The 22,257-nt window shown below is 39.1% G+C and overlaps 1 protein-coding gene across 1 annotated transcript in view; it reads right to left on the minus strand.

The window, feature by feature from the left end:
* Positions 1–22,257, minus strand: part of LOC123946521 (ankyrin repeat domain-containing protein 26-like) — a 180,633-nt gene that overhangs the window by 17,655 nt on the left and 140,721 nt on the right. The window contains 1 exon segment of the mRNA XM_046011883.1: positions 14,215–14,367. Coding sequence (XP_045867839.1) covers positions 14,215–14,367 — 153 coding nt within the window.

Below are 22,257 nucleotides of genomic sequence, written 5' to 3' on the forward strand. Positions count from 1 at the left end.
CAGATTTTTCCTCCATAAAATAACTGTAAGTCACATCTTAGTAGAAAGTCTCTGAACCCTTGCCTCATCTTAACACTCCAAAATTTTTTAAAGATTTTATTTATGTATTTATTTGAGAGGGAGAGAGAGCAAGAGAGTGAGGGCAAGAGCAGGGAGAGGGAGAAGCAGACTCCCCACTGATCAGGAAGCCCAGCATGGGGCTCAATCCCAGCTTCCCAGGATCATGACCCAAGCCAAAGGCACTTAACTGAGCCATCCAGGTGCCCTCATACTCCATAATTTTTAAAGAAGTTTTAGGAATACCATGTAGACTTATGTAGGTCTGAGCCAGTAAATGCTTACCAAAATAAGACTTTGAAAATAAGACTCTAATTAATGAATCTATAAATACTGATTCTAATGCCATCAGCCTTTTTCTGAATTAACAAATGTTTAATGCTAATTTGAATTGCATTCTAAGGAGAAATGATTCACAAGGTTAAGAAATCACATCTCTCAATAAAAAAAAAAAAATTAGTGGGGAAAAATTTAGTGAGATAATCCATATATTTTTGGACCAAAAAAAAAATTCCTTAACTCGACAGTGTTACAATCCTTTGTTACTTCCCACAAAATAAGAGAATATGCTAAGCAATAAAAACAACCAAAAAACTTGCAGGAGTTTCGGTGATGCTGAGTTGGGAAGAACTCCTTTCCTTTAGATAGGATTGGAAAGACAAGGTGAGTGGATGTGGTGGTTTTATAAATTGACACTTCTCCCATGACAATCGCTCCCCTTCATATGTGCTGGCCTTAGAAACTGGTTCCTAGTGAACAGAATATGGCAGAGCTGCTGTGTGATTTTTAGGGCTCGGTTAGAAAATGTGATAAAGCTTCCATCTGACTTTCCTCTTCTGGGAAACCTCACCCTTAGAATCCAGCTGTTGCGGGAAAGCCCAGGCTACCTAGTGAGTCTTCATGCAAATATTCCAGCTGAGACTGCCCTGGCTAACATCCTAGCCCAAAGCCAACCTCAATAGCCCAACATGTGCATGAACAAGGTTTTAGAAGATTCTAGTTCCCAGCTTCCAGTCATCCCAGGTGATGCCAAATGAAGAAGAAATGAGTTGGCCTTACTCAGCCTTGTCCAAAGATTTGTGAACAAGATAAATGCTGTTTTGAGCCACTAGGTTATGAGACGGTTTATTACACAGCAATAAATAACTGAAACAGACACTGATATTAAAATGGGATGCTGCCATTAAAAAAAAAAAAACAAAAAAACAAAACTAAACCTTCTTTGAACCAGGTGGTGGGTGGAACCTGAAAGAAGACTGAGAGTGAGAAGCAGAGAAGAGTAAGAATGAAAACCAAAAGGGCTTCCAATGACTGTTTGCGGAAACCTGACGGCCCTTGAAGAGGCTTACAGCAAAGGCTTCTAGACAAGTGAAGAAAATGACACTAGAGGGAAAAGGAACTCGTGCCACAAACCACTTGAAAGTAAAACTGACAGGAGAGAGAAGCTAAAGAAAGACTATTCAATATGAAGGAACCAGGACTTACTGGGTTCATCTACCTGTTCCTCATTTACAGCCTCTCCACATGCTGTATTGTCAAATAACGCTAAAATAAAGAAATGGCTTCTGAGATAAAAGCAAATCCTGGAAGACACGGCCTATGGGTGAAGCCAAAACTATAAGCCCTTTATTAAGACTTGAGAAGGATTTAAGATGTGCCTCAAATTTCTTTAAGGATCTTAAGAGTATGAGAATTTGAAAGGCATTGTCAAATGAGAGCTGCACAGGAAACCTGAGGTGAAAAGCTTATCTCAAAAAGACCCAGGAGAATGGCTTTTCTAATGGCATGAAATCCAATCATATTCACGGAAAACTCAAAAAACGAAGAGAATTATAGTAGCAAAAACAGTGTTTGCGAGCTTGGACTAAAAGAGACCAAGATAGTACAAACTAAAAATAGGCCATTGAGTCTTAGAAGTCCCACCAGGAGGAAGCAGGCTGAAAAAGCAGCTACAAACACAGGTCATTCCTTAGGAAAAGGACAGAACCAAGAGCTCAAAGAGTAAAGCAAACAGCCATGGAGAAGCATTCGGGTGGTTAGGACCAAGTCCTAACTGAAGAACTGACAGCATGCTTCAGGGTGTGTTTCCAAACTGCTATGGACTAGTGTGCCTCCCATCTGCTTTCAATGGGAGAGTCCTCAGCAGGTTACCAGAGTGTTCCATTCTGAGTGGTAGAGAACTGTCTTCCTTAATTCACAAGGGTTCACTTGCACTCAAGGGACTATACTTCAGGCACCTTATCCCTGCTGTACCTGACTAAGATGATAAGATGTTGGACTCAGGCCTAAACCCAGTGCCAGGAGAACTGAGATTTATGGGAGGTATGGTGGGGAGGTGAGTGTATTTTTCATGTGGGAGGAATATAAAAAATTGTGGCTAGTGGGTAAATCACGCTGCTTTTTAAATGTGTGCATAGGTTTTTGTGTTTTTTTTTTACCTATTTTTAATTAACTTATTTATTTTTTCAACGTAACAGTATTCATTGTTTTTGCACAACACCCAGTGCTCCATGCAATACGTGCCCTCCCTATTATCCACCACCTGGTTCCCCCAACCTCCCACCCCTGCCCCTTCAAAACCCTCAGGTTGTTTTTCAGAGTCCATTGTCGCCTATGGTTCGCCTCCCCTTCCAATTTCCCTCAACTTCCTTCTCCTCTCCATCTCCCAAGGTCCTCCATGTTATTTGTTATGCTCCACAAATAAGTGAAATCATATGATACTTGACTCTCTCTGCTTGACCTATTTCACTCAGCATAATCACTTCCAGTCCCGTCCATGTTGCTCCAAAAGTTGGGTATTCATCTGTCCTTTTTTTTCTTTTTAATAAACATATAATGTATTTTTATCCTCAGGGGTACAGGTCTGTGAATCACCAGGTTTACACACTTCACAGCACTCACGATAGCACATACCCTCCCCAATGTCCATAACCCCCTCCCCCTCTCCCAACCCCACCTCCCCCCAGCAACCCCCAACATGGGGGGTTAGGGGGATAGGAGAAGAATAAATGAAACAAGATGGGATTGGGAGGGAGAAAAACCATAAATGACTCTTAATCTCATAGGTTTTACATATTCATTCCATTAAAAAAAAAAAAAAAAGACCATGGGCCTATCTTAGTGACTTTCTCCTAACACAATATGGTGAATTGTGAGCATCACAATGTGTATTCCAAGGCTAGGTTGCAAAAGACAATAGAGCTTCTGCCTTGCTCTGCAGCTCAGGCAGCTTTGTTGGAATTGAGCCCCCCATCTTGTAAGAAAGTTCAGGCCACAAAGAGTCCAGGTGTGCCTTCAGTGTTTCGGGTGTTTCGGGTGCCTGCCCCAACGATAGCCCTAGGCAATAGCCAGCATCAACACCACCAGATGTGAGTGAACAAATCTTCAAACAGGTCCAGCCCCAAGCCTTTCAGCTGCCCCACCTGAAGCTAGGGGAAGAGAAACAAGCTGTCCTGGCCACGCTTTTCCTAACTGTAGATTTGTCAACAAAATAAATGTTATTTATTTAAGCCACTAAACGTTGGGGAGTTCGTTAAGAAAAAACAAACAGATAGAAAAACGGATGACAAGAAGAGTTAATAAGATACATAATTTATACAGTAGAAACTAGTCTCCATTAAAGTGGGAAGTAATAAATGTTAAGATTAATTTTTTTTAATTTTTTAAAATTTATTCATTTGGGAGAGATATGGAGAGACAGAGCACAAGCAGGGGGAGAGGCAGAGGAGAGGGAGAAGCAGACTCCCTGCTGAGCTGGGAGCCTGACATGGGACTCGATCCCAGGACCTGGAGATCATGACCTGAGCCGAAGGCAGACATTTAACCATCTGAGCCACCCAGGTGCTCCTAAGCTTAATTTAATAATGACAAACAGTGCTAATCAGAAGAAGCCCATAACCAGAAGCAAGATCTAAGAGGTTTTTCTTTCCGTTTTCCCCCATTTAGGATGTCATTACCTGTGCATTTTTTATATATGACCTTTATTATGTTGAAGTATGTTCCTTCTAAACCTACTGTGTTGAGGGGTTTTGTTTGTTTGTTTGTTTGTTTGTTTGTTTAAGATTTTATTTACTTATTTGACAGAGATCACAAGTAGGCAGAGAGGCAGGCAGAGAGAGAAAGGAAGAAGCAGGCTCCCTGCATAGCAGAGAGCCCGATGTGGGGCTCGATCTCAGGACCCTGGGATCATGACCTGAACTGAAGGCAGAGGCTTTAACCCACTGAGCCACCCAGGCGCCCCTGTTGAGGGTTTTTATCATGAATTGATGTTTTACTTTGTTATCATGAATAGATGTTGCACTTTGTCAAATGCTATTTTTTTTAAAAGATTTTATTTATTTATTTGACAGACAGAGATCACAAGTAGGCAGAGAGGCAGGCAGAGAGGTGGGGGGGAAGCGGGCTCCCTGCCGAGCAGGGAGCCCGATGTGGGGCTTGATCCCAGGACCCTGAGATCATGACCTGAGCCAAAGGCAGAGGATTTAACCCACTGAGCCACCCAGGTGCCCCTCAAATGTTTTTTCTACATCTTTTGAAATGATCAGATGATTCTTCTCCTTTTATTAATTTAGTGTATCACAATGATTGATTTGCTGATATTAAAACACCCCCATAACCTAGGAATAAATCCCATTTGATCATCGTGATGATTTTTTTAATGTATTGTTGGATTCCGTTTGCGAGTATTTTGTTGAGGATTTTTGCGTCCATGTTCACCAAAGAGATTGGCTTAGAGTTCTTTTTGGGGTGTCTTTGTCTCATTTTGGTATCAGGGTAATACTGGCCTCATAGAATGAATTTGGAGTTTTTCCTTCCTTTTCTGTTTTTTTGAATAGTTTGAGAATAGATACTAACTCTTCCTTTAAATGCTCGGTAGAATTTGCCTCTGGTCCTGGACTTGTGTTTGTTCATAGTTTTTGGATTAATGATTCAATTTTTTTGCTGGTTTTCAGTCTGTTCAAATTTTCTATTCTTGTTTCAGTTCTGGTAATTTATATGTTTCTAGGAATTTGTCCATTTCTTCTACATTGTCCACATTGCTGGCATATAGTTGTTCATGATATCCTTTTATAATTGTCTGCATTTCTGTGGTGTTGGTTGTTATTTCTCCTCTCTCATCTGTGATATTATTTGGGTCCTTCTTCTCTTCTTTCTGATAGCTCTGGCTAAAGCTTTATCGGTTTTATTCATTTTTTCAAAGAACCAGCTCCTGGTTTCATTGATCTCTTCTATTTTTGTCTTTTTAAAGTTTCTATAGTGTTTTCTTCTGCTCTAATTTTTAAAAAAAAAAAATTTATTTGAGAGAAAGAGAAAGTGGGGAGAGGGTCAAATGGAGAGGGAATGAGAGAATCCTCAAGTAGACTCCCCACTAAGTACAGAGCCAAAAGCAGGGCTCAATCCCAGGACTCTGAGATCACGACCTGAGCTGAAATCAAGAGTCTGCTGCTTAACCAACTGAGCTACCCACTACTACTACTGCTCTAATTTTTATTATCTCCGTCCTTCTGCTGACTTCAGGCTTCATTTCTTGTTCTTTTTCTAGCTTCTTTAGGTGAAGGTTAGGCTGTTTTTAGATTTTTCTTCTTTCTTGACGTAGGCCTGTATTGCTATATACTTCCGTCTTAGAACCATATTTACTGTATCTCAAAAGTTTGGGCAATTGTGTTTTCATTTTCATTTGCTTCCATGTATTTTTTAAAAATTTATTCTTTTATTTCCTTTTGGTCCATTCATTGTTTAGTAGAATGTTACTTAACCCACATGTATTTGTGGTCTTTCAGAGTGTTTCCTGTGGCTGACTTCTAATTTAATAGTATTGTGATCAGAAAAGGTGCATGGTATGACTTCAGTCTTCTTGTATTTATTAAGACCGGTGTTGTGGGGATTATGGAGGGCACATATTGCATGGAGCACTGGGTGTGGTGCATAAACAATGAAGTTGGGAACACTGAAAAAAAAAATAAAGTTAAATTTTAAAAAAAGACTTATTTTGTGGCCTAATATGTGATCTATTCTACAGAATGTTCCAGAATGTGGATTCTGTTGTTTAAGGATGGAATATTTTGAATATATCTCTTTAGTCCATCTAGTCCAGTGCATCATATAAAGCCACCGTTTCCTTGTTGAATTTCTGATCTGTCCATTGATGTAAGTGGTGTGTGAAAGTACGCAACTATTGGTTATTTCTATTCCTTCCTAAAATATCTGAATTGTACATTGTCTTCATGGATACCTTTGCAATTAGGAATAAAAGCAATGAATTTCATTTAAAACATATATAATAAAATTAAAGGGCCCTAGTATTATTGTATTATTATCAATTAGTTCTTTTATGTTAGTCATTAATTGTTTTATGTACTTGGGTGATCCCATGTTGGGTGCATAAATATTTACAATTCATAGCTCTTCTTCCTGTCAGACTGTCCTCTTTATTATGATATAGTGCTCTTGTCTCTTACTACAGTCTTTCTTTTAGACTCTCTTTTGTCCAATTTAAGTCTTACTATTCTGACTTTCTTCTGATATCCATTTGCAGGATACATGTTTTTTCCATCCCCTGACTTCCAATCTGCAAGTGTCCTTATGACAAAAATAAAACTCTTGCAAGCAGCTTATACATGGGTCTTGTTTCTTCTTCTCCTTCTCCTTCTCCTTCTTCTTTAATCCATTCTGACATCCTGTGTCTTTTGATTGGAGCACTTACCCCATTTATATCCAAAGTAATTATCGATAGATATGTATTTGTCATTTTACTACTTGCTTTGTGGTTGTTTCTGGAGATTTTCTCTGATCATTTTTTGTGTCTTCGATGTTTTACTGGTTTTAGTGATATATTTGGATTTCTTTCTCCTCTTTGAGTGTTTATCAGTGGTTTTGATTTCTTTTTAGAGAGGGCACAAGTGGAGTGGGGAGAGGGAAAGAGAATCTTAAGCAGACTCCATGGCCGGAATAGAGTGCAGTGCAGGGATCAATCTCACAACCCTGAGATTATGACCTGAGCTGAAATCAAGTCAGATGCTTAACCAACTAAGCCACCCAGGCACCACTATTAGTGGTTTCTGATATGTAATTTGTATATAACCACTTCTGCATATAGCCGTCTATATTAAGCTGCTGGTCTTTCAGTTTGAGCCCATTCTTTTCTCTTCTCCCCATGATTTAGGTAAGGTATTATATTTTATATCCTTCTTTCCTGAGTTCCTTATTTTTTATATAAATGTTCATTTTTTGCTACTTTTGTGTTTCCTGCCTTATACTGTCACATTTGGTCTCTTCTTTCCACTCAAAGAGTCCCCTTTAATAGTTCTTGTGGCAGTCACAAACTCCTTTAGTTTTTAATCCGGGAAACTCTATATCTCCTATTCTGAGTAATAGGCTTGCTGGATAGAGTATTTTTGGCTACAGATTTTTCCCATTCACCACATTGAATAGATAATACCACTCCCTTCTGGCTTGCAAAGTTTCTGCTGAAAAACTTCCTGCTAGCCTTAAGGGGTTTCCCCTGGAAGTTACTGACTTGCTTTCCTGCTTTTAAGATGTTTTCTTTATCAGTATATTTTGAAAATTCAATTACAGTAGGTCTTGGTGTTGGCCTACTATTGTTGATTTTGATAGTTTTCGGTGTCTCCTGGATCTTGATGTCTGTTGCCTTCCCTAGATTAGGGAAGTTTTCTGCTATTATTTCTAGAAACAAGTTTTCTTACACCTTTTTTCTCCCTTCTTCTACTGGGACTCCTATAACATGAACGTTATTATATTTGATGGAGTCACTGAGTTCCCTAGGTCTGGTCTCATTTTGCATAATTCTTCTTTCTCTCCCTTCTTTGGCTTCATTGCTTTCCATTAATTTGACTTCTAAGTTGTTAATTTGTTCCTCTGTTTTTTTCCAGCCTGCTGTTCATTTCATTAGGTGTGCTTCTTGTCTCATTTATTCCATTCTTCATCTCTGATTCTTTTTTAACTCTTTTATCTCTGTTGTAAGGGTCTCACTGATGTTGTCCATCCTTTTCTCAAGTCCGGTGAGTATCCCTATGATCACTGCTTTAAATCCTCCATCAGCCATGATATTTACGTCTGTCTCACTTAAATCTCTGGACCCGTGGCCTTATCCTGTTCTCTCATTTGAGACAAATTCCTCTGTTTTCTCATTTTATCTAAGTGTCTACCAGCTTCTCTGTGTTAGAAAAGCCAGTTACATCATCTGCTCCCAAAAGTAATGGACTTATGTAAAAAGACATCATGTAGTGCCCAGGGTCTCGTGCTTAGGGGAGTATCTAGTGTGTGCTGCATGCACTCTGCTGTTGTGTTCTGGCTGCTCTATCCTTCAGGCCAGATATCTGCAGAGGCTCTCCCTAAGCGCTGTGGGCAGTGTTTGGTACCTGGCCTGAAGGTAGCAACTTTGAACTAGGTGTGCTCTGGTGTGCTTGTGAAATGAGACCTGTCACCACCTCCACTGGAACTGAGGCCCTCCCGAATCTGGTCAGATGTGGTGTGGGCAGGGGCTTGTGCTGATTTTCTGGGGGAAAGGCCTGCTGTGGTGGAACTGAGGCAAGAATGATTGAGCAGGGCAGTTCCACTGGAGTGCAAAGCGAGGGTGCTCGGTGTAAGCAGATTAGGCAGCCAGTGTCCGAGCTGCACTGCTTCCCACAGATGGCTCTCTGCTTGTGCTGAGAGGCAGTGGAGGGAAATGGCCTTTGTTCCCATAGAGGGGTCTCTGTGAACACTGCCTCTCAGGGAAATGCTCTGAGAAGAGTAATTTCCCTACTGTATGCCCCAGACAGCATTCAGATCACTGTTTCCATGCTGTATGTTCCCGGGTTGTTTGCCTGCCTTCTCTCCAAGAGCAGCACAGCGCCCTACAGGCTCTATCCCAGCCAAGCCCAGTGACCTTTATAAGTCCAGGTTTTAAGTCCCCCTGGTTGTAAGAACTCATGAAATTAAGCTCCTTTCACTTTCCAGTGTAGCCAGTGGCTACAGGGAAATGTTCTCTTTGTGCAGTCCCATGTCTCGCTCCTGCCCTTCTCCATGACCAAGACTCCCTTCTCCTCTGCAGCAGCCAGGACCTGTTTCTCTCCTTAACGACATCTCTGTACTTCCTACCTTCTTTGATGTGGCCTCTTCTCTCTATTAGTGGACTTTGTTCTCTTAGTCTTCAGGGATTAGGTGAACCTAGGCTCCTCTTACTCTGCCACCGTCTTCCTTTCTCTTAAGATATTTTTCTAAGATTCCCTTCAATTACAAATTATTACAACTGGCAGGAACGCCTTTTCAGAATTTCCCCTCAAGCTAGGGGAAAAGAAAAACTTGCAAGCAGAGAGACAATGTGATTTGAAGTATAATAGCTGAAAAATTAGAAATAGTTTAATAACCAAAATCTGACCTTTTACCTGATCTCCATTAACTGAAATTCTTAAAGAAATAGGCAGCTTTGAGTATTTTTTAATCAATCTAATACTCAATCTTTATTCTGTTTTCATCAGTGAGGAAATAAAGAGAACATTATGGAATCATTTTTAATCTTTTCATTAGAAAACCAAATGTACTATCCTTTGGCATTCTTTAAATTGAATATAACCTTCTCCTTTATCTTACTCCAAGCTTGTTTATGTGGGCAGATAAGTAAGACCACCTCGTCTTTACGTTGTGCCACAAAGCTTTCCCATATCATACAAACAGGCTTTGAAAAAAAATTTTTTTTTTTTTGGAACTTAAACTGATTATCTACTACTTGTCTCTGATAACTCCATTAAATAAAACCTGATAATTTACAGCTGTATTCTGGAAATAATGTAATAAATGTTTATTCCATTAATTATGTATTGAGCTATTAAAGTACATATCTTTCTATTTAAACTAAAAGAAGATGGATAAAGACAACTGAGTTTTCTGAGAATGTAGGATCTGTGCCAAGAATAGGATCAACACGAGTGCTATACACAAGAACCAGGTCAAAAGAGTATCGAATTGTGAGTTGCAATTTTGGATTAGCAAGATTTCAAAACAGGAAAGCTGAAGGCCCAGAGTTCATCTTTTCCGTCCTAGATGGTGAAATTTACGGATGAGTCTACACTTTATAACAAGTTCATAAAACATAATGAAGTAAATAGTAGACAGCAGATCCTACAACCAAGATCTGATGAAAATGGATATGCGAGGCACTGAGTGAGAGACTAGAGATATGAATGGAGAAAAGAAATAGGACTCTAGCTTTTTGAGCCTAATTTCTCATTGGATCAGGGAGTCAGCAAGGCATAAGTTGGTAAAAGTCTCCTTTTTAAGAAGCAAAAAATGTCTACAGGAGTAAGGTTAAGCTCTACTACAGTGACTTTTATTATTACATAAGTGAGTGGTAATTCACCAGAGGACTAGGGAAGATGTCTCATAAAATTTGATTGGACAGTGACATAAGGATAGACATATAGATCAATGTATTAGAACTGACAATCTAAAAAGAAAATGCTACATTATGGTGAACTGACGTATAACGAGGGTATAAAAAAATTAAATGGAATAAGAATAGTCTTTTTAACAAATGGTACTAGGACAAATGGATATCCACATGCAAAGTAATAAAATTAGACCTCTACCTCATGGCATATATACAAAATTTACTCAAAACATAAGAGGTAAAACTATAAAACTCTTAGAAAAAAAACATAGGTGTATCATTTGTGACTGGATTTGGCAACAGTTTCTTAGATATGACACCAAAAGACAAAAAAAGATTAAGTATACTTCATCAAAATTAAACACGTCTTTGCTTCAAACATCACCATCAATAAAGCGAAAAGTCAAGCTACTGAATAAGAGAAAAGATTTGAAAATCTTATATCTGATAAGGGATCTGTATTTAGGATACGCAAATAACTCTTACAATAATGAAAAGACAATCCAATAAAGAAATGGACAAAATAATTGATTCGGTCTTTAAGGAAGATATAGAAATGGATAATAACACACGTAAAAAGATGAGATGCTCAACTCAACATAATTAAATTTTTGTGGGTTTTTTTTTTTTTTTACATTTAATTTGTTTATTTGACAGACAGAGAGAACACAAGCAGGGGGAGCTGCAGAGGGAGAGGGAGAAGCAGGCCCTCTGCTGAGCAGGGAGCCTAATGCAAGGCTTGATGCTGGAGGCATCACAATTCCAGACTTCAAGCTCTATGACAAAGCTGTCATCATCAAGACAGTGTAGTACTGGCACAAAAACAGACACATAGATCAATGAAACAGAATAGAGAGCCCAGAAAGGGACCCTCAAGTCTATGGTCAACTGATCTTCAACAAAGCAGGAAAGAATGCCCAATGGAAAAAAGACAGTCTCTTCAACAAATGGTGCCATGGGCGCCTGGGTGGCTCAGTGGGTTAAAGCCTCTGCCTTCGGCTTGGGTCATGATTCCAGGGTCCTGGGATCGAGCCCCACATCGGGCTCTCTGCTCAGCAGGAAGCCTGCTTCCTCCTCTCTTCTCTCCCTGCCTGCCTCTCTGACTACTTGTAATCTCTGTCTATCAAATAAATAAATAAAATCTTAAAAAAAAAAACAAATGGTGCCGGGAAAATTGAACAGCCACAAGCAGAAGAATGAAACTGGACCATCTCCTTATACCACACCCAAAAAATAGACTCCAAATGGATGAAGGACCTCAATGTGAGAGACAGGAATCCATCATAATCCTTCAGGAGAACACAGACGGCAACCTCTTTGACCTCAGTCGCAAGAACTTCTTCCTAGAAACATCCCCAAAAGCAAGGGGCGCAAGGGCAAAAAATGAACTATCGGGACTTCGTCAAGAGCAAAAGCTTTTGCACAGCAAAGGAAACAGTTAACACAACCAAAAGACAACTGACAAAATGGGAGACGATATTTGCAAATGACATATCAGATATAGGGCTAGTATCCAAAATCTATAAAGAACTTATCATACTCAACACTTAAAGAACAAATAATCCAATCAGGAAATGGGCAGAGGACAGGAACAGACATTTCTGCAAAGAAGACACCCAAATGGCCAACAGACAGATGAAAAAGTGCTCAACATCACTTGGCACCAAGGAAATACAAATCAAAACTATACTGAGATACCATCTCACACTAGTCAGAATGGCTAAAATTAACAAGTCAGGAAACATCAGGTGTTGGCAAGGATGTGAAGAAAAGGGAACCCTCCTACACTGTTGGTGGGAATGTAAGCTGGTGCAGCCACTCTGGAAAACAGCATGGAGGTTCCTCAAGAAATTGAAAATAGAGCTACCTTATGACCCAGCAACCACATTACTGAGTATTTACCCTAAAGATACAAATGTAGGTATCCAAAGGGGCACGTGTACCCGAATGTTTATAGCAGCAATGTCCACAATAGCCAAACGATGGAAAGAACCTAGATGTCCATCAACAGATGAATGAATAAAGAAGATGTGGTATATATACACAATGGACTACTATGCAGCCATCAAAAGAAACGAAATCTTGCCATTTGCAATGATGTGTGGATGGAACTAAAGGGAGGGTATTATGCTGAGTGAGACAAGTCAATCAGAGAAAGACAATTATGATATGCGCTCTCTGATATGAGGAATTTGAGAGGCAACATGGGGGTTTGGGGGAGTAGGGAAGGAAAAATTGAAACAAGATGGGACTGGGGAGGGAGACAAACTCTTAATCTCAGGAAACAAACTGAGGGTTGCTGGAGCGGGGGAGGTGCAAGGGATGGGGTGGCTGGGTGATGAACATGGGGAGGGTATATGCTATGCTGAGGGCTGTGAATTCTTGAAGACCGATGAATCACAGACCTGTACCCCTGAAACAAATAATACATTATATGTTAATTTAAAAAAAAAAAAGACTGAGAGATGGTGAAATCAACCCAATTAACTGAGAGGATACAAATGTGATGGCAGGGAAATAAAAACAGATGTCTAGACAAGAACTAAATGAACGTTCACAGCAGCATTGTTAATGGCCAAAAAGTGGAAACAACCCAAAGGTGCATCAAATGATGAATGATCAAGGGTTTTAGCCCCCAGTGGAGTACTGTTTGATAATAAGGAATGAAGCACTGATATATGCTATGACACAGATGAACCCCAAAAACATTAAGCGAAGGAAGCTAGTCGCAAAGGACCACACACTGTGTGATTCCTATACATAAGAAATATTCAGAATGGGCAACTCTACAGAGGCGGGAAGTAGACTGGTGGTTGCCTGAGCCTGGGGGCAACGATTAAGGGTTTCTTTTCAGGGTCATTAAAATGTTCTACTTGATGGCAGTAATGGTTGCTCAACTCTATCAATATACTCAGAAACATTGAACTACACATATTAAATGGGTGAATTGTATGGAATGTGTATTCTATCTCAATAAAGCTTTAAAAAAAATCCAATGGCAACACCTAGATAATTTTCTTAATTCTCTCTTTTGGGTGTATACATGATCTAAATATTTCTGTGCATTTATTATATATTGAAGAGGAAAAGAAAACAAAGGAAATGTCTAAGTTCAACTGGTTTGGGAAATCACTTTTCTATACAAGTTATCCTGAAATCAGTACAGATTCTGTATCCATTCAAAAGAGTGGAGATGAAAAATAAGACAAGTTTCTGGAACATTCTATTAAACATTATCTTCTGCTTTTACACGGCTTAGCTCATCACGATAACAGAGATATCATTAAAAAACATTGTTTAGCGCACCTGGGTGGCTCAGTTGGTTAAGCATCCAACTGGGGATTTTAGCTCAGGTCATGATCTTATGGGTCATGGAATCAAGCCAGCATGGGGCTCTTTCTGGGAAGGGGTCTGTTTGAAATTCTCTCCATCTCCCTCTGCCTCTCCGACCCCCACCCCCACCACAAATAAATAAATAAGTCTTTTAGAAAAATTATTTAGTAGGAAAAAAGTCCCAATTTCTGTGAGGAATGACGTGTAAGTTTCAACTTTCCTAAGGGTAACTACTATAAGAGAAAAATGTATAACACAAATAACAGAATGAGAGTCAAAGTTTAAGAAATAAGTACATTGTGGGGATACTAAAATTATATTAAATTAATTATAATGAAAATACAGAAGGAAGTGGTCCATGGAAATAAGCATCCTAAAACACTTCATATTATTTAACCAACTACAGATTAACTTGACATGTGACATTTCATACATACCTGATTCCTACTCTGAGCCAGTTTTTTCTTTAAGTCCTGTACCTCATCTTCTAAATTCGTACGACAACGTGATGTCTCCTCCAGTGAAGCCTCTGACATAGATAGTTTTTTTAGGGTATCGGCCAGTTCTTCTTGAAGTTGTCTCACAGCGACCTAATAAGACATTTCTGTTACTGGTTTTATAAATCATCTTACTATTAAATTATGTTAACAACATATAACTTTAACCTATGTACTCGGAAAATTTCAGTACAAACATCAGTTCATCTCCTTTTCCTATCATGTACACATTATGGCTGTTTAATGAATTTGGTTAAAGACACAAAAAGATGTTATCCTGCCTAGTCAGTATTATGTTACTGAGATAATTAGTTCAGCCCCACTATCCATTCCTTGTGGATGAATTTTCGCAAAGCTTCCCAATCGACTGAAGTCTCAAGAACAAATGGGTATATAGGTGGGACTAACACTGGTAAATTCTACCGTATGAAATGTTTTCCCTCTTCTTTATTAGAGGCTTCAGTTAATGTCAGAGTTCCTCACATGTTCAATCCTCTGCTCAAACCCTTTTAACAGATAACTATCTCAGAACATAAGTGAAGTCATTCTAATGGCCTTCAAGACCCTAGATGACCTGGCTTTCACCTCTCCCCCTGACCTCCATTCCTGCTACACAAGAATCCTGCCACCCCTCATTAATCTGAAAATGGAGATCCAATGCCCAATTAATAAATTACAGAGCTACAATTCTCCTTGTGTTGGACAAACTTATGCCCAAATGATAGTAATTGAGCTTTGAAATGAGCAAATTATTTGTAAAATTGCTTAAAAAATTATAAATAGCAGTGGGAAGATTAAATCAAATATAGTTTTGCTAAAGCTCATCACAGTTGTCCCAAATTATGATTTAATGAAAAGTAAGGGCCTTCAAAGGATTAAAAGGTCATAAGAATACATGATTTCAGACTAAAAATTCAAATTTATATAAATAGGAATAAAATTATGCCAGCCTAAAATGTATATAAAGCTACCATGTATAGTTTGTATAAATGTATAAATGTTTCAAAGTATATATGTATATGTATATATACATATATTTATGCTTATATATATATATATATATACTTATACTTATGTATATATGTATAAAAAGTACTGAGATACTGTACATCCTAGGATAACATCCTAGCCCAAAGCCAGCCTCAATAGCCCAACATGTGCATGAACGAGGTTTTAGAAGATTCTAGTTCCCAGCTTCCAGTCATCCCAGGTGATGCCAAATGAAGAAGAAATGAGTTGGCCTTACTCAGCCTTGTCCAAAGATTTGTGAACAAGATAAATGCTGTTTTGAGCCACTAGGTTATGAGATGGTTTATTATACAGCAATAAATAACTGAAACAGACACTGATATTAAAATGGGATGCTGCCATTAAAAATAACCCAAAAAACTAAAACTAAACCTTCTTTGAACCAGGTGGTGGGTGGAACCTGAAAGAAAACTAAGAGTGAGAAGCAGAGAAGAGTAAGAATGAAAACCAAAAGGGCTTCCAATGACTGTTTGCGGAAACCTGACGGCCCTTGAAGAGGCTTACAGCAAAGGCTTCTAGACAAGTGAAGAAAATGACACTAGAGGGAAAAGGAACTCGTGCCACAAACCACTTGAAAGTAAAACTGACAGGAGAGAGAAGCTAAAGAAAGACTATTCAATATGAAGGAACCAGGACTTACTGGGTTCATCTACCTGTTCCTCATTTACAGCCTCTCCACATGCTGTATTGTCAAATAACGCTAAAATAAAGAAATGGCTTCTGAGATAAAAGCAAATCCTGGAAGACACGGCCTATGGGTGAAGCCAAAACTATAAACCCTTTATTAAGACTTGAGAAGGATTTAAGATGTGCCTCAAATTTCTTTAAGGATCTTAAGAGTATGAGAATTTGAAAGGCATTGTCAAATGAGAGCTGCACAGGAAACCTGAGGTGAAAAGCTTATCTCAAAAAGACCCAGGAGAATGGCTTTTCTAATGGCATGAAATCCAATCATATTCACGGAAAACTCAAAAAACGAAGAGAATTATAGTAGCAAAAACAGTGTTTGCGAGCTTGGACTAAAAGAGACCAAGATAGTACAAACTAAAAATAGGCCATTGAGTCTTAGAAGTCCCACCAGGAGGAAGCAGGCTGAAAAAGCAGCTACAAACACAGGTCATTCCTTAGGAAAAGGACAGAACCAAGAGCTCAAAGAGTAAAGCAAACAGCCATGGAGAAGCATTCGGGTGGTTAGGACCAAGTCCTAACTGAAGAACTGACAGCATGCTTCAGGGTGTGTTTCAAAACTGCTATGGACTAGTGTGCCTCCCATCTGCTTTCAATGGGAGAGTCCTCAGCAGGTTACCAGAGTGTTCCATTCTGAGTGGTAGAGAACTGTCTTCCTTAATTCACAAGGGTTCACTTGCACTCAAGGGACTATACTTCAGGCACCTTATCCCTGCTGTACCTGACTAAGATGATAAGATGTTGGACTCAGGCCTAAACCCAGTGCCAGGAGAACTGAGATTTATGGGAGGTATGGTGGGGAGGTGAGTGTATTTTTCATGTGGGAGGAATATAAAAAATTGTGGCTAGTGGGTAAATCACGCTGCTTTTTAAATGTGTGCATAGGTTTTTGTGGTTTTTTTTTACCTATTTTTAATTAACTTATTTATTTTTTCAACGTAACAGTATTCATTGTTTTTGCACAACACCCAGTGCTCCATGCAATACGTGCCCTCCCTATTATCCACCACCTGGTTCCCCCAACCTCCCACCCCTGCCCCTTCAAAACCCTCAGGTTGTTTTTCAGAGTCCATTGTCGCCTATGGTTCGCCTCCCCTTCCAATTTCCCTCAACTTCCTTCTCCTCTCCATCTCCCAAGGTCCTCCATGTTATTTGTTATGCTCCACAAATAAGTGAAATCATATGATACTTGACTCTCTCTGCTTGACCTATTTCACTCAGCATAATCACTTCCAGTCCCGTCCATGTTGCTCCAAAAGTTGGGTATTCATCTGTCCTTTTTTTTCTTTTTAATAAACATATAATGTATTTTTATCCTCAGGGGTACAGGTCTGTGAATCACCAGGTTTACACACTTCACAGCACTCACGATAGCACATACCCTCCCCAATGTCCATAACCCCCTCCCCCTCTCCCAACCCCACCTCCCCCCAGCAACCCCCAACATGGGGGGTTAGGGGGATAGGAGAAGAATAAATGAAACAAGATGGGATTGGGAGGGAGAAAAACCATAAATGACTCTTAATCTCATAGGTTTTACATATTCATTCCATTAAAAAAAAAAAAAAAAAGACCATGGGCCTATCTTAGTGACTTTCTCCTAACACAATATGGTGAATTGTGAGCATCACAATGTGTATTCCAAGGCTAGGTTGCAAAAGACAATAGAGCTTCTGCCTTGCTCTGCAGCTCAGGCAGCTTTGTTGGAATTGAGCCCCCCATCTTGTAAGAAAGTTCAGGCCACAAAGAGTCCAGGTGTGCCTTCAGTGTTTCGGGTGTTTCGGGTGCCTGCCCCAACGATAGCCCTAGGCAATAGCCAGCATCAACACCACCAGATGTGAGTGAACAAATCTTCAAACAGGTCCAGCCCCAAGCCTTTCAGCTGCCCCACCTGAAGCTAGGGGAAGAGAAACAAGCTGTCCTGGCCACGCTTTTCCTAACAGTAGATTTGTCAACAAAATAAATGTTATTTATTTAAGCCACTAAACGTTGGGGAGTTCGTTAAGAAAAAACAAACAGATAGAAAAACGGATGACAAGAAGAGTTAATAAGATACATAATTTATACAGTAGAAACTAGTCTCCATTAAAGTGGGAAGTAATAAATGTTAAGATTAATTTTTTTTAATTTTTTAAAATTTATTCATTTGGGAGAGATATGGAGAGACAGAGCACAAGCAGGGGGAGAGGCAGAGGAGAGGGAGAAGCAGACTCCCTGCTGAGCTGGGAGCCTGACATGGGACTCGATCCCAGGACCTGGAGATCATGACCTGAGCCGAAGGCAGACATTTAACCATCTGAGCCACCCAGGTGCTCCTAAGCTTAATTTAATAATGACAAACAGTGCTAATCAGAAGAAGCCCATAACCAGAAGCAAGATCTAAGAGGTTTTTCTTTCCGTTTTCCCCCATTTAGGATGTCATTACCTGTGCATTTTTTATATATGACCTTTATTATGTTGAAGTATGTTCCTTCTAAACCTACTGTGTTGAGGGGTTTTGTTTGTTTGTTTGTTTGTTTGTTTAAGATTTTATTTACTTATTTGACAGAGATCACAAGTAGGCAGAGAGGCAGGCAGAGAGAGAAAGGAAGAAGCAGGCTCCCTGCATAGCAGAGAGCCCGATGTGGGGCTCGATCTCAGGACCCTGGGATCATGACCTGAACTGAAGGCAGAGGCTTTAACCCACTGAGCCACCCAGGCGCCCCTGTTGAGGGTTTTTATCATGAATTGATGTTTTACTTTGTTATCATGAATAGATGTTGCACTTTGTCAAATGCTGTTTTTTTTAAAAGATTTTATTTATTTATTTGACAGACAGAGATCACAAGTAGGCAGAGAGGCAGGCAGAGAGGTGGGGGGGAAGCGGGCTCCCTGCCGAGCAGGGAGCCCGATGTGGGGCTTGATCCCAGGACCCTGAGATCATGACCTGAGCCAAAGGCAGAGGATTTAACCCACTGAGCCACCCAGGTGCCCCTCAAATGTTTTTTCTACATCTTTTGAAATGATCAGATGATTCTTCTCCTTTTATTAATTTAGTGTATCACAATGATTGATTTGCTGATATTAAAACACCCCCATAACCTAGGAATAAATCCCATTTGATCATCGTGATGATTTTTTTAATGTATTGTTGGATTCCGTTTGCGAGTATTTTGTTGAGGATTTTTGCGTCCATGTTCACCAAAGAGATTGGCTTAGAGTTCTTTTTGGGGTGTCTTTGTCTCATTTTGGTATCAGGGTAATACTGGCCTCATAGAATGAATTTGGAGTTTTTCCTTCCTTTTCTGTTTTTTTGAATAGTTTGAGAATAGATACTAACTCTTCCTTTAAATGCTCGGTAGAATTTGCCTCTGGTCCTGGACTTGTGTTTGTTCATAGTTTTTGGATTAATGATTCAATTTTTTTGCTGGTTTTCAGTCTGTTCAAATTTTCTATTCTTGTTTCAGTTCTGGTAATTTATATGTTTCTAGGAATTTGTCCATTTCTTCTACATTGTCCACATTGCTGGCATATAGTTGTTCATGATATCCTTTTATAATTGTCTGCATTTCTGTGGTGTTGGTTGTTATTTCTCCTCTCTCATCTGTGATATTATTTGGGTCCTTCTTCTCTTCTTTCTGATAGCTCTGGCTAAAGCTTTATCGGTTTTATTCATTTTTTCAAAGAACCAGCTCCTGGTTTCATTGATCTCTTCTATTTTTGTCTTTTTAAAGTTTCTATAGTGTTTTCTTCTGCTCTAATTTTTAAAAAAAAAAAATTTATTTGAGAGAAAGAGAAAGTGGGGAGAGGGTCAAATGGAGAGGGAATGAGAGAATCCTCAAGTAGACTCCCCACTAAGTACAGAGCCAAAAGCAGGGCTCAATCCCAGGACTCTGAGATCACGACCTGAGCTGAAATCAAGAGTCTGCTGCTTAACCAACTGAGCTACCCACTACTACTACTGCTCTAATTTTTATTATCTCCGTCCTTCTGCTGACTTCAGGCTTCATTTCTTGTTCTTTTTCTAGCTTCTTTAGGTGAAGGTTAGGCTGTTTTTAGATTTTTCTTCTTTCTTGACGTAGGCCTGTATTGCTATATACTTCCGTCTTAGAACCATATTTACTGTATCTCAAAAGTTTGGGCAATTGTGTTTTCATTTTCATTTGCTTCCATGTATTTTTTAAAAATTTATTCTTTTATTTCCTTTTGGTCCATTCATTGTTTAGTAGAATGTTACTTAACCCACATGTATTTGTGGTCTTTCAGAGTGTTTCCTGTGGCTGACTTCTAATTTAATAGTATTGTGATCAGAAAAGGTGCATGGTATGACTTCAGTCTTCTTGTATTTATTAAGACCGGTGTTGTGGGGATTATGGAGGGCACATATTGCATGGAGCACTGGGTGTGGTGCATAAACAATGAAGTTGGGAACACTGAAAAAAAAAATAAAGTTAAATTTTAAAAAAAGACTTATTTTGTGGCCTAATATGTGATCTATTCTACAGAATGTTCCAGAATGTGGATTCTGTTGTTTAAGGATGGAATATTTTGAATATATCTCTTTAGTCCATCTAGTCCAGTGCATCATATAAAGCCACCGTTTCCTTGTTGAATTTCTGATCTGTCCATTGATGTAAGTGGTGTGTGAAAGTACGCAACTATTGGTTATTTCTATTCCTTCCTAAAATATCTGAATTGTACATTGTCTTCATGGATACCTTTGCAATTAGGAATAAAAGCAATGAATTTCATTTAAAACATATATAATAAAATTAAAGGGCCCTAGTATTATTGTATTATTATCAATTAGTTCTTTTATGTTAGTCATTAATTGTTTTATGTACTTGGGTGATCCCATGTTGGGTGCATAAATATTTACAATTCATAGCTCTTCTTCCTGTCAGACTGTCCTCTTTATTATGATATAGTGCTCTTGTCTCTTACTACAGTCTTTCTTTTAGACTCTCTTTTGTCCAATTTAAGTCTTACTATTCTGACTTTCTTCTGATATCCATTTGCAGGATACATGTTTTTTCCATCCCCTGACTTCCAATCTGCAAGTGTCCTTATGACAAAAATAAAACTCTTGCAAGCAGCTTATACATGGGTCTTGTTTCTTCTTCTCCTTCTCCTTCTCCTTCTCCTTCTCCTTCTTCTTTAATCCACTCTGACATCCTGTGTCTTTTGATTGGAGCACTTACCCCATTTATATCCAAAGTAATTATCGATAGATATGTATTTGTCATTTTACTACTTGCTTTGTGGTTGTTTCTGGAGATTTTCTCTGATCATTTTTTGTGTCTTCGATGTTTTACTGGTTTTAGTGATATATTTGGATTTCTTTCTCCTCTTTGAGTGTTTATCAGTGGTTTTGATTTCTTTTTAGAGAGGGCACAAGTGGAGTGGGGAGAGGGAAAGAGAATCTTAAGCAGACTCCATGGCCGGAATAGAGTGCAGTGCAGGGATCAATCTCACAACCCTGAGATTATGACCTGAGCTGAAATCAAGTCAGATGCTTAACCAACTAAGCCACCCAGGCACCACTATTAGTGGTTTCTGATATATAATTTGTATATAACCACTTCTGCATATAGCCGTCTATATTAAGCTGCTGGTCTTTCAGTTTGAGCCCATTCTTTTCTCTTCTCCCCATGATTTAGGTAAGGTATTATATTTTATATCCTTCTTTCCTGAGTTCCTTATTTTTTATATAAATGTTCATTTTTTGCTACTTTTGTGTTTCCTGCCTTATACTGTCACATTTGGTCTCTTCTTTCCACTCAAAGAGTCCCCTTTAATAGTTCTTGTGGCAGTCACAAACTCCTTTAGTTTTTAATCCGGGAAACTCTATATCTCCTATTCTGAGTAATAGGCTTGCTGGATAGAGTATTTTTGGCTACAGATTTTTCCCATTCACCACATTGAATAGATAATACCACTCCCTTCTGGCTTGCAAAGTTTCTGCTGAAAAACTTCCTGCTAGCCTTAAGGGGTTTCCCCTGGAAGTTACTGACTTGCTTTCCTGCTTTTAAGATGTTTTCTTTATCAGTATATTTTGAAAATTCAATTACAGTAGGTCTTGGTGTTGGCCTACTATTGTTGATTTTGATAGTTTTCGGTGTCTCCTGGATCTTGATGTCTGTTGCCTTCCCTAGATTAGGGAAGTTTTCTGCTATTATTTCTAGAAACAAGTTTTCTTACACCTTTTTTCTCCCTTCTTCTACTGGGACTCCTATAACATGAACGTTATTATATTTGATGGAGTCACTGAGTTCCCTAGGTCTGGTC

This window comes from Meles meles, chromosome 7, assembly GCF_922984935.1.
Source record: "Meles meles chromosome 7, mMelMel3.1 paternal haplotype, whole genome shotgun sequence".
Classification (NCBI taxonomy): domain Eukaryota; kingdom Metazoa; phylum Chordata; class Mammalia; order Carnivora; family Mustelidae; genus Meles; species Meles meles.